The sequence below is a fragment of the Piliocolobus tephrosceles genome, chromosome 17 (genome assembly GCF_002776525.5).
Source record: "Piliocolobus tephrosceles isolate RC106 chromosome 17, ASM277652v3, whole genome shotgun sequence".
Taxonomy (NCBI): domain Eukaryota; kingdom Metazoa; phylum Chordata; class Mammalia; order Primates; family Cercopithecidae; genus Piliocolobus; species Piliocolobus tephrosceles.
The window spans coordinates 13,921,390-13,933,698 of NC_045450.1; the positions used below are offsets into that span (position 1 = coordinate 13,921,390).

Consider the following 12,309-nt stretch of genomic DNA (forward strand, 5'->3'; position numbering starts at 1 on the left):
TGTTTTTGAATTTTTAGTACAGATGGGTTTTCTTCATGTTGACCAGGCTGGTCTTCAACTCCTGGCCTCAAGTCATCCGCCTGCCTCAGCCTCTCAAAGTGCTGAGATTACAGACGTGAGCCACCACGCCTGGCCCACAAATTGTATGTTAAAGTATGCATAAAGGTAACAATACTTGCAAGTGTTCAATGGATTGGACTTTAGCAAGCACAGATTTTGGAGGGGAAAGAAGACAAATCATTGCTGGAGTAGAAGTGGGAAGCAGATTGGTCCCAAAATTAATAGCAATGAGTGAGTACCCAGCAAAATACCCAGGAAAGACTGCCAATAGATAGGACTATAAATGGAAGTCTGCCACCAGAGGTTTCATTTACTCACAGAAGAGTGAGTAGAGCAAAAACCTGTTCTTGGGAGTAAAAGAAATAGTGGTTGACTGTCCAAATGCCTCCATCCAATCAGCTTGTGTCTGGCTGGCGTGTTCATGCCCTTCTCTCTGGATAATGCATGGGTTTCTCAGCCAAGGAAATGTCATTGTGCAGAATCGAGCCACCTGGCAGTGCCACAACCACCAGTACAAAAGTCCAAGTCTTTCACATTCTTCTTAAGTGAGGAATCATTGGGGTTTTGCCATTCAAACGTTTTTGCAGAACTGTTGACTCTGCTTATCTGTACTTTCAGCCATAGTCAGAACAGATTGTAACACACTACGCTCAAAAACTGAAAACTCTTGTCAAGGCATAAAAGATTTTCAAAGTCCAATAGTTCATACGTTCTTTTCAAATACACATAAAATATGTACCCACAAAAAAGCCCTTGTGTTTAAGCCACAAAGGAAGCCTCAATAAATTTCATAAAAATTGATCTCATATTGATGACAGTGTAATAAAATTATAAATCTACTCAAAAAATATATTATTCAACCTAAAGAAACCTAAAAACACCAGCTGGGCATGGTGGTTCACACCTGTAATCCCAGCACTTTGGGAGGCTGAGGCGGGCAGATCACTTGAGGTCAGGAGTTCAACACCAGCCCGGGCAACATGGTAAAACCCCATCTGTACTAAAAATACAAAAATTATCTGAGTGTGGTGGTGCACGCCTGTCATCCCAGCTACTCAGGGAGGTGAGGCAGGTAAAAATTGCTTGAACCCAGGAGGCAGAGGTTGCTCTGTCATCCAGGCTGGAGTGCAATGGTGCAAACTCAGGAGCCGAAATCGTGCCACTGCACTCCAGCCTGGGTGACAGAGCAAGACTTCGTCTAAAAAAGAAAGAAAAAAAAAAAAAGACCTAAAAACACTTTTTATTTAATGGGTTAAACAAGAAATCAAAGTAGCAACTACAAAATATTTGGAACCAAATGACAGTGAAAGCGCTATATGCGATGTAGACAAAGTGGTATTTGGATGGATGTTTATAACCATGTACATTAATATACTAGAAATGCAAATTTGAAAATTGAGAAAAGAGTGAACTAAACGTTCACCTGAAGAGCTTAGAAAAAGAACAACAAAATAGAGCCAGAGATCATTGAGAAAAAAATAAAAATAGAAATTAAATAGAAAAAGTGCTAGAATCGAGCTACAAAGACACAAGCTGGGTCTTTGAAAAGACACATAAAATAGAGAAATTTCAGGAATTTTGATTCAGAAAAACAAAGAAGTGACAAGTAAACAATATTAGCAATGTAAAGGATGGCATACCAATGAGCGTTGCCATGATTTAAAAATCAAAAGAGATTACAATGGACTTTATGTACTATTAAATTTTAAATCCTAAATGAAATGCAGTTTCCAGATGTATTTATTGAATGTGGCCAAAGACAAAATAAAAGACTTAGAAACTAATTACCATAAAAGAAATTTCAATAGCAGTCAAAGGTCTATCACAAGAGAAAGAGAAAAAGGCCCCAGGCCCACAGCGTTTGACAGACAAGTTCTCCCAAATCCTTAAACAATAGATTCCCTCTTCAACAGTAAAAATAAAAAAACTACCTGACTCCTATTGCAAAATTATTGCAATCTTGACATCTAATTCAAATAAACATAGCAAGAAAACTCAAACCCTACTTCACTTAGGAAAACAACTTAAAAACTCTTCATAAAACATTAGCAAGTCAAAAGTAGCAGTGTAGTAAAAGGATAGTAAATGAATAGTTGGAGAATATCTGGGGAGGCAGAACAATTTTAGAAAGAGCCCTGGACTAGGAGTTTGAGTCCTGACTTACTGGGTAAAGATTATCAGCTTACATAACCCTCAGTTATGAGCCTCAATTTCCAATATTACACTTAGATAGAGCCACCATTTGTTGAGTACTTAGTCTTGTCAGGAACTGTACTGAATGTTCTACATGGATTACATTAATTTAATTCCATGATGAACCACAACAACAACAACAAAAATCCCTCCACAGCCAAGGCAATCATGAGCAAAAAGAACAAAGCTGAAGTTATCACACTATATGATTTCAAACAATGCTACAAAAACAGATACACCAACCAGTGGAACAGAATAGGGAGCCCAGAAATGATGTTATGCATGTATAGTCAATTAATTTTCAACAAAGGTGCCATGAATACACAATGAGGAAAGGATTGTTTCTTTAATAAATGGTGTTGGGAAAATAGGATATCCACATATAAAAAAAATAAAATTGGACCCTTATCTCATATCCATATACAAAAATCAACTCAAAATGGATTAAACTTAAATATAAGACCAGAAACTGTAAAACTACTAGAAGAAAATATAGGAGAAAAACTATATAGCATTGGTATAGGCAATGACTTTTTTGATTTGACCCCACAGGCAACAAAAGCAAAAATAGACAAATGGAATTACATCAAACCAAAACATTTCTTCACAGCAAAGCAAAAAACAATATGTAGAGACAACCTATGTATTAAAAGGAAATGTCTGCCAGCCATATATCCAATAAGGAGTTAATATCTAAAATATAGAATGGCAACAAAACAAGCAAACAAAACTGAAAAATGAGTAAGGCTGGGCACAGTGACTCACACCTATAATCCCAACACTTTGGGAGGCCAAGGTAGGCAGATCCCTTGAACCCAGGAGTTCAAGGCCAGCCTGGGCAACATTGTGAAACCCCACCTCTACAAAAAAATACAAAAATTAGTTGGGTATGGTGGCATGCACCTGCAGTCCCAGCTACCTGGGAGACTGAGGTGGGAGGCTCTGTTGAGCCCAGGATGTTGAGGCTGTAGTGAGCTGTGATCATGCCACTGCACTCCAGCCTGGCTTGACAGAGCAAGACCCTGTCCGTAAAACTAAAACTAAAACTAAATAAATAATGGGTACGCAACCTAAGTAGGCATTTCTCAAAAGAAGACATACAAATGGCCAACAGATACATGAAAAAAAAAAAATGCTCAACATCACTAATCGCTAAAGAAATGCAAATGAAAACCACAATGAGATCATCTCACACCTGTCAGAATGGCTATTACCAAAAAGACAAAAGGTAACAAGTGTTAGCAAGGATGTGGGGAAAAGAGAACCCTTGTACACTATTGGTAGGAATGTAAATTAGTATAGCCATACGGAAAACTGTAAGGAGGTTCTTCAAACAACTGAAAATAAAAGTGCCATATGATTCAGCAATCCCACTTCTGGATATTTACCCAAAAGATCTGAGATTGTTTTGTCAAAGAGACATCTGCATTCCCATGTTCACTTTAGCACTATTCACAATAGCCAAGGTATGAAACCAACCCAGCGTCCAGGACACTTAGCTAGCTTGGCTGCAGCTCGCTTTTGCTTCCTAAAACCTGCCCCTGCCACTCTTCCAGAGGAGCTGCTGTGCCTGTATTTGCAGAGAACAAAATGTGCCTCGGAGTTTACTCCCTTCCCCTCGGCCAGTAGAAAATAATTGATAGTGCAAGTTTATGAAAGCCCAGCTCCCTTGCCTCAGGGCAGGATAGCTCTGAGGGGTAACTTCAACTGCTTGTACTCCTGTGGGATAAACCTAGGCTTTGCCTGAAATCACACATTGCTTCGTTTCTTCTCCTTCCCCCACTTCCTTACCAGTTTCTCCTGAGATCCCTCCCTTCCTAAATCACTTGCACAGCACAGTGATTTGCACTATTGATGCAAGATAAGCAAGCCTCACCATTGGGGCTTATCCCAGGAGGGTTCTTGGCTTCACCCAGGAAGGAGGTCAAGGGCGAGCTGGTGGTATTAGACAGCAGCTTTTATTAAAGCGGCAGTGCACAGCACCCGCAGAGGGACTGCTCCTTGCTGAGCAGGGCTATCCTAAAGGCGATGTGCCCAGAATACCTAGTTCTGCAGTCATAGTTATACCCACTTTTCATTATATGAAAATTAAGGGGCAGTTGATGCAGAAATTTCTAGACAATGGTGGTAATTCCAGATTACCAGGTTGTTGCCATGGAAAAGGGCAGTAACTTCTGGGTGTTGCCATGGCGATGGTAAGCTGACATGGCACACTGGTGGGCATATCTTTCCACCCCATGCCTGTTTTAGCTAGTTCTCAATTTGGTCCTGTGTCTGAGCCCCACCTACAGAGCTGAGTCCCACCTCCTGAGTTGAATCTCGCCTCTTACCTCACCATGTCCGTTTAGCTAAGCTGGAACCACGTAACTTAGAATTCCCTTCCCTATACAGTCTGGATTAGGTTTGGCCACAGAATTTAGCATCCAATGGGGAGGGCAAGAGTGAAGCAGCATCCAACAGCAGGTGAGGGGCACGCAGTGTTGCAACTCATCTATATTGTCGTTGGTTCCCAGGCTTACCTGGTTGGTGAGGGGTGGTGAGCAGGTCCACAGTTACTCCATCTGCTGACAGCCCTCCCCCTTCAGTCTTTCCCCTTTTAGTTTCTCCTCCTTCCGCATCTCTGCTTCCTGGCCAAGGTGAGTGTCTAAACCCATGACGACGGGCAGCACCTTCCCCTACAAGAGACTCCACATCATGGAAGTTGGTGGCATGCAAGTGGTTAACAAACCAACGTGAGTTCCAGCTTATCCCCATATGATTCAGTTCTTCCTCCCCTCTTCTCTTCTCTACCCATCTTTCCTTCCTGTCTGCCTGCCCTGCTGACTTCAAGCCCAGCACCAAACACAGAAGCGATGGCCGTAAACAATTCAACCATCTGCCATCACTGTGTTTGGCCACAACCCTAAAATCGATCCCTTATTCCATGTTACTCCTTGTAGATCTGTTTCTCTGATTGAACCCTGGCTCATACACACAGGAATCCTCAGACTGTCCTTCTGAGGAATATGACCTAAGACAGTTGGGTTTTTGGTTTGTTGTTTGTTTGTTTGTTTGAGACAGGGTCTCACTCTGTCACCCAGGCTGAAGTGCGGTGGTACAATCTCAGCTCACTGCAACCTCTGCCCCACCAGGGGTCAAGCAATTCACCCACCTCAGCCTCCCGAGTAGCTGGGACTACAGGTGCATGCCACCATGCTGGGCTAATTCTTGTACTTTGGGGTAGAGACAGGGTTTCGCTATGTTGACCAGGCTGGTCTTCAACTCCTGACTTCAAGTGATCTGCCCGCCTTGGCCCCCAAAGTGCTGGAATTACGGGCATGAGCACCCGGCCACCTAAGACACATTGTCTAATAAATGATGGGCTTTGTGATTTACCAAGGCAATGTTGGACCTCAGTCCAGGTCTACGTGACTAAAGGCCATGTTCTGTCCCCTAGAGCACGCAGCCACTGTAGATACCGACCCATGCCAAAGCAGTGGATTCAGAGGGACTTCTGGTTCACAGTCATCTAATGCCTATTGACAGAATTCCTCCAGATGTGCAAATATTATATTTAATACTTAAATTCATTAAATTCAGCATGTCCAGTCTGCATGCCAGCAACAAGAGGGAGTCACCATTCCTGAGAATCATTCAGCAGGGAGTCTGAGGGCAGAAACTCACTAAATCTCAGCACAGGCACTCTTGTGGAATATTGATAACTGGCCTGATATCTAAATAGAATATCTCTGGCTCTTCCTACACCAGCAGGTGTTTCTTACTCCCGGCGCCTGAAATGTGTGTGCCTTCTAAGACTGTAAAAATAGGCACTTCTCATATTTCTATATACGAACACTTAGAAACAAACAACATTTGGAAAGCTGCATACATCTTATATGAAGTCATTCCACTTTTACAAGAGTCTTGCTAAGCCTGATGTATGAGCATAGATATTTGTATGTCTATAAAGTTCTGGTGCTGATGTCCTTAAAATTCTCTGTTCCAGAGAAAAGTAGGGAGAGGCAGGACAACTGTGACCAAGCATTGCTTTGCTTGAGAGCTCTTCACTAAACACACTGACTTTCTAAAAACTACGGACAAAACTATTTAAAATTACTTGTTGGTGGTTCCAGGACTCCCCCAACCCCTGTGTATTAATACCACATTCCTTGATGCTCAAGTGCCTTACATAAAATGCTGTAGTATTTGAATATAACCTATGCACATCCTCCCATACGCTTGAAAGCATCTCTACATTGCTTATAATAACAATACAATGTAAATGTTATGTAAATAGTTGTTATACTGCATTGATTTTTTATTTGTACTTTTATTGATAATTTTTTCACATTTTATTCACTCTGAAATTATTTTATTGTTGTATTGTTATTTTTTATTGGCTTTTGTTTTCTATATTTTCAAACCACAGTTGGTTGGATCCACAGACGCAGAACCCACAGAGGGCCAACCATAAGTTTCTATCTATCTATATCTGTGATTTAGATATAGATAATGTATATTTATATCTAAATATATCTAGGTAGATATATAGATAATCTGCATATATCTAAATCTGTGTAGATATAGATAGTTTAATAAATATAAATATGGAATCAAGAAGCTTCTATGAAACAAAAGTAGAGTGCTATAGAGGTAAAGGCAGAAATGCAGAACAAAAAGCCAAATTAAACAAGAAAAGAATTCAAGAAAATTTAAATTCTAACAGAATAATTAAAATCCACACTGGAGATAATTTAAAGCAGAAAGGACATCAAAAACTATGTATGATAGAAAGAACAAACTTTAGGCCGGGCGCAGTAGCTCACACTTGTAATCCCAGCACTTTGGGAGGCCGAGGCAGGCAGATTACTTGAGGTTAGGAGTCAAGACCAGCCTGGCCAACACAGCAAAGCCCCGTGTCTACTAATAATACAAAATTAGCTGGGCATGGTGGTGTGCACCTGTAATCCCAGCTACTCAGGAGGCTGAGGCACGAGAATTGCTTGAAACCAGGAGGCTGAGGTTGTGGTGAGCTGAAATCATGCCACTGTACTCCAGCCTGGGCAACAGGGCAGGACCCTGTCTCAAAAAATAAAAATAAAAATAAAAAAATAACCTTTTTTTTAAATTGAAAGCTTTTACCCAGGGACAAAAGTAAAATGTGTAGACACAACCTGTCACAACTTATAAAAGTCTACTTTCCCAGATACTAACATTTGACATGAAATGCTGCCCACCACATACATTTAAATCTAGAATTCACAGGTGATATTTTTTAGTGCTGATGAAGTATTTATACAGTAGCTGGGAAGTTTTCTTCTTTCATTTTTATTATAAAAGCAATATAAGTTCATGATAAGAAAGTCAAACAGAGCAGAAAGGCATATACTGAAGTACAAAGGTTTGATCCTGAAACCCACTACTCATTTCGACTCCCCAGAATTAAATTGCTGCGGTTGAGATCTGTTTGTTCAGCCGGGCGCGGTGGCTCACGCCTGTAATCCCAGCACTTTCGGAGGCCAAGGCAGGTGGATCAAGAAGTCAGGAGATCGAGACCATCCTGGCTAACACGGTGAAATCCCGTTTCTACTAAAAATACAAAAAACTAGCTGGGCGTGGTGGCGGGTGCCTATAGTCCCAGCTACTCGGGAGGCTGAGGCAGGAGAATGGCGTGAACCCAGGAGGCGGAGCTTGCACTGAGCCGAGATGGTGCCACTGCACTCCAGCCTGGGCGACAGAGCGACACTCCACCTCAAAAAAAAAAAAAAAAAAAAAGATCTGTTTATTCTAGGACTTTTCTATGCAATCACATGCAAGTACCATTTACCGTTTTGTTTTTATACAAATGGGACCATACTATACATTACTGTTTTGCAACTGCTTTTTTCAGTATACAATAATGCATATTGGGTATCTTTCCATATACAGGTTTTCATGGCTAATATTCTACTTATCAGAGATGCATGAAGCAATTTTAACTACTCTCCTATTCTTGGGCATTTAGGAGAAATATCCAAGAAATAACAATAGTCCACACAATGATATAATGAATACACATCTTCATATATAAGCTCCTCACTAGAATATAAGTTCTATGCCTGCTTTGCCCACTAGTAAACTCCCAGCACTTAGAGCAGTGCCTGACACGGGTGCCCCATAAACTCTCACCAGATGACTATGTGTATATGTATCTATACATGTATTTAAAATATCTATGTGAGCCTGTAATCCCAGCACTTTGGGAGGCCTAGACGGGCGGATCACGAGGTCAGGAGATCGAGACCATCCTGGCTAACACGGTAAAACCCCGTCTCCACTAAAAAATACAAAAAAAAACTAGCCGGGCGAGGTGGCGGGCGCCTGTAGTCCCAGCTACTCAGGAGGCTGAGGCAGGAGAATGGCGTAAACCCGGGAGGCGGAGCTTGCAGTGAGCTGAGATCCGGCCACTGCACTCCAGCCTGGGCAACAGAGCGAGACTCCCTATCAAAAAAAAAAAAAAAAAAAAAAAAAAAAAATTCTATGTAGATTGACCAATCGCCTTCCAAAAAGATTATTTCACTGTATACTCGTATGTATAGTTTTTTTGGTTGGTTGGTTGGTTATTTTGAGACAGAGCTTTGCTTTTGTTGTCCAGGCTGGAGTGCAATGGCGCCATCTCGGCTCACCACAACCTCTGCCTCCTGGGTTCAAGTGATTCTCCTGCCTCAGCCTTAGCTGGGATTACAGGCATGCGCCACCACGCCTGGCTAATTTTTGAATTTTTAGTACAGACGGGGTTCCACCATGTTGGTCAGGGTGGTCTCGAACTCCTGACCTCAGGTGATCCGCCTGCCTCCGCCTCCCAAAGTGCTGGGATTACAGGTGTGAGCCACCACGCCTGGCCCTGTCTATAGTTTTTCAGTGTTGTTTTGTTTTGATCAGCTAGGGATGTCATCTGATCAAACGGGCTTAATACAACACAAATTCATTATCTTCCGGTTCTGGGGGTCGGAAGTCCAAAATGGGTGGGTAGAGCTGCAGTCCTCCTGGGAGCCCTAGGGGAGAATCCATCTCCTTGCCGTTTTCAGCTTGGAAGGGCTGCATTGCTTGATGTAGTGCTCCTTCCACATCACTCTGAACTCGACTTCCTGTCACATCTCTGAATCTGATCCTCCTACCTCTCTTTCTCTTATAAGCACATTTGTGATACATTGAGTCCACCTGGATAATCCACATAATCCTCCCATCTCAAGAACCTTAACATAATCACATCTGCAAATCCCCCTTTGCCACGTAAGATAACATGCAAGCTCCAGGGATTAGGATGTGAACATCTTGGGAAGCCAATATTCTGCCTATCACCGCTTGGGAATCAGGTTTGAATTTCAGCCTTGTCATTTCAAGCTTCATTTCCTAAATACGTGTTGAGTACCCCCATATCACGTCCTGAAATAGATCTAAGAAATTCACTAACTAGTTCCCGTGGCCTCGCCCAAGTTATATAACCTCCCTGCACCTCCATTTTTCTCATTGGCAGAACTGACTAAATTAATATCTGCCTCACAGGAAACGCTGTATGTGAAGTGTTTACAGGCAACCCTTTCCACTTAAACTGCATTCAGGAATTATATGCTATTTTCATCTTGACAAAATGTAAGCAAAATACCAGATTAAGCAGTAAAGAGGTAGAGGAACAGATCCTCTTGGAAACGGCTGGTGTGAATGCAAATTGGTAGAGACTTTCTAAAGGGCAATGTGGCAATGTGAATGTAATGAAAAGCCTTACAATTTTTTTTCTCTTTATCCTAGTGATTATTCATTTCCAGATGTGTATCTGAAGGCCATGGTTGAATTTACATACAAAGATGTTTAGTGAAATATTATTTATATTACTGGAGGGAGAAGAAGCAGAAACAGACTAAATGCCCTCTAATAAGCAATTAGATAAGTACATCCACATTATGGAAATCTGATCGGTCATATAAAAGGACTTTGTAAAAGAATATGAAACATCATGTTCAGAGGTTTGCCAAATGTTAATGACAAAGTTGGGGATTTAAATCAGGGATATTATCTCATATCGGTAAAAATAGAAAAAAAATTAAAAAAATAAAAAAAAACTCTTGTGTGATGAGAGAATGTCTGTATAGATAGAAAAAAAAAAAGAACTAAATAAAATAGATGTCATGATGTTAACAGTGGTTATTTCCACGTAATGGAAACAAGTGGTTTTCATTTTTGCTTACTCGTATTTTCTACTTTCTAGTAATAAAGGTGGGGAGTTTCTATACAAAACAATTCCTCTGCTAGTTCCATTATCAGGCATTTCTAGGTATAGAACAAATACTGCGGGATGTGTCCCTCTAGTGGAAGGCGGGATTTTTAAAAATAGTTTATTGTATTGAAGTCTTTTGGAGGCAAACAGGGGTCTGACGTTAGTAAAGGATTCTGCTTATTCCACAACCACCGCACTCCAGCCTGGGTAACATATCAACACCCTATCTCGAAAAAAAAAAAAAAAATTAAAAGAGGGATGGAGAGCAATCACAAAAGGAAGGGCCAAAAACTACCCTAGGAAACAGGAGCTACTAACTCTAGGAGCATTTGGAATATTGAGCAGTAACTTTTTCAATTGTCGATGTCGGGGGATTAAGCTCCTTAGGCTTGCTTTCCCTCCCCTTGCTTTCTGGCAGCTTGCGTCTATGGTACCAGGGGATGTGGACCCTCAAAGAAGACATGGATGGAGCCTTTCGCCTGCGAGCTACACCGATCCGGAGCGCCACTCCCTCCAAGTGACTCTGAATCTTCGGCTCCACTCGGCTCTTCTTCGGCTGAGTTCGGCCGACGCTTACCTTCTCAGGCTCGGCTCTCTTCGGCTTTCTGAGCGCACGCTCGTCCTGGCCTCGGCTACTCTTCGGCTGCGTTCGGCCCACGATCGTCTCAGTCTCGGCTCTCCTGGGCTACGTTCGGCTGACTTTCGTCCTCTCGGACTCGGCTCTCTTCGGTTGAGTTCGGCCTACTCTCGTCTCCGAGTCGGCTGCCCTTCACTTTCGTCTCTGAGTCGGCTCCCTTCGGCTGCGTTCGGCTGCGACCCGGAAGATCTTCGATGGAGTCGGAGCTGCCGGCTAGATGGACAGCTATGGCGCCACTGCTGGAGTACGAGCGGCAGCTGGTGCTGGAACTGCTCGACACTGACGGGCTGGTAGTGTGCGCGCGCGGGCTCGGTGCGGACCGGCTCCTCTACCACTTTCTCCGGCTGCACTGCCACCCAGCCTGCCTGGTGCTGGTGCTCAACACGCAGCCGGCCGAGGAGGTGCGGCCGCGCGGGCACAGGAGTGAGGGAGTGTTGGGAGACTCCTGAGCGGATGCGAGGCCTCTGACAGGGATGGAGGGGCTCTGGGGGGGATTCAGGCCCCTGACACTACGCAGTGACACAGAGAAGGATGTCAAGGGTCCCCAGGGGGATGCTGGTCCCTCACACTGCGGGGACACAGACGTATGGGAGGGGTCGCGAGGAGGATACCGGTCGCTCACACTGTGCGGGCACACTGAGAAGAACTGGAGGGGCCCCGAGAAGGCTGCAGGTCCCTGGCAGGAGTTAAAGAACACTAAGAGGAATGCAAGTCCCTGACACTGTGCGGGGACTCTGGGAGGACAGGGAGGGGTCCCGAGAAGGATGCAAATCTTTGGCCAGAGTTCAAAAACATTAAGAGAAATGGGAGGGGTCCCCAGGGGATGCAGGTCCCTGACACTGTGCAGCACAATGAGACTGATGGAAGGGTTCCCGAGAAGGATGCAATTCCCTGACAACACTAAGAGGGATGGGAGGGGTTCCCAGAAGGATGCAGGTCCCTGACATGGGTGCAAGGGCATTGAAAGGTGAAGGGGCTCTGAGTGGTAGGAGAAGATCGGAGGTCCCTTCAGGGAAAGGGGAGATGTCGAAAGGAGGATCTGGATAGGAATAACGGGAGAGTCCTGAAGTTGGCCATTAAGGGAGTTTCTGGGGGCAGAAGGATGGTTCCTGAAAGGGAACAGTGATGAAGATGGAAGGGTCTCTGAGGGTGATGGGGAGACATGAAAGGAGATGCTGAGGCTGGG

At 43.4% G+C, this 12,309-nt stretch overlaps 1 protein-coding gene across 2 annotated transcripts in view; it reads left to right on the forward strand.

The window, feature by feature from the left end:
- The first annotated feature begins 11,311 nt into the window (after window positions 1-11,311).
- ERCC4 (ERCC excision repair 4, endonuclease catalytic subunit) overlaps window positions 11,312-12,309 on the forward strand; it is a 29,502-nt gene continuing 28,504 nt past the window's right edge. For both annotated transcript variants that reach the window (XM_023231120.2, XM_023231121.1), the window contains exon 1: window positions 11,312-11,524. In XM_023231120.2, the coding sequence (XP_023086888.1) occupies window positions 11,318-11,524 (207 nt within the window). In that variant the 5' untranslated portion in view covers window positions 11,312-11,317. The remainder of the gene's footprint in view (window positions 11,525-12,309) is intronic.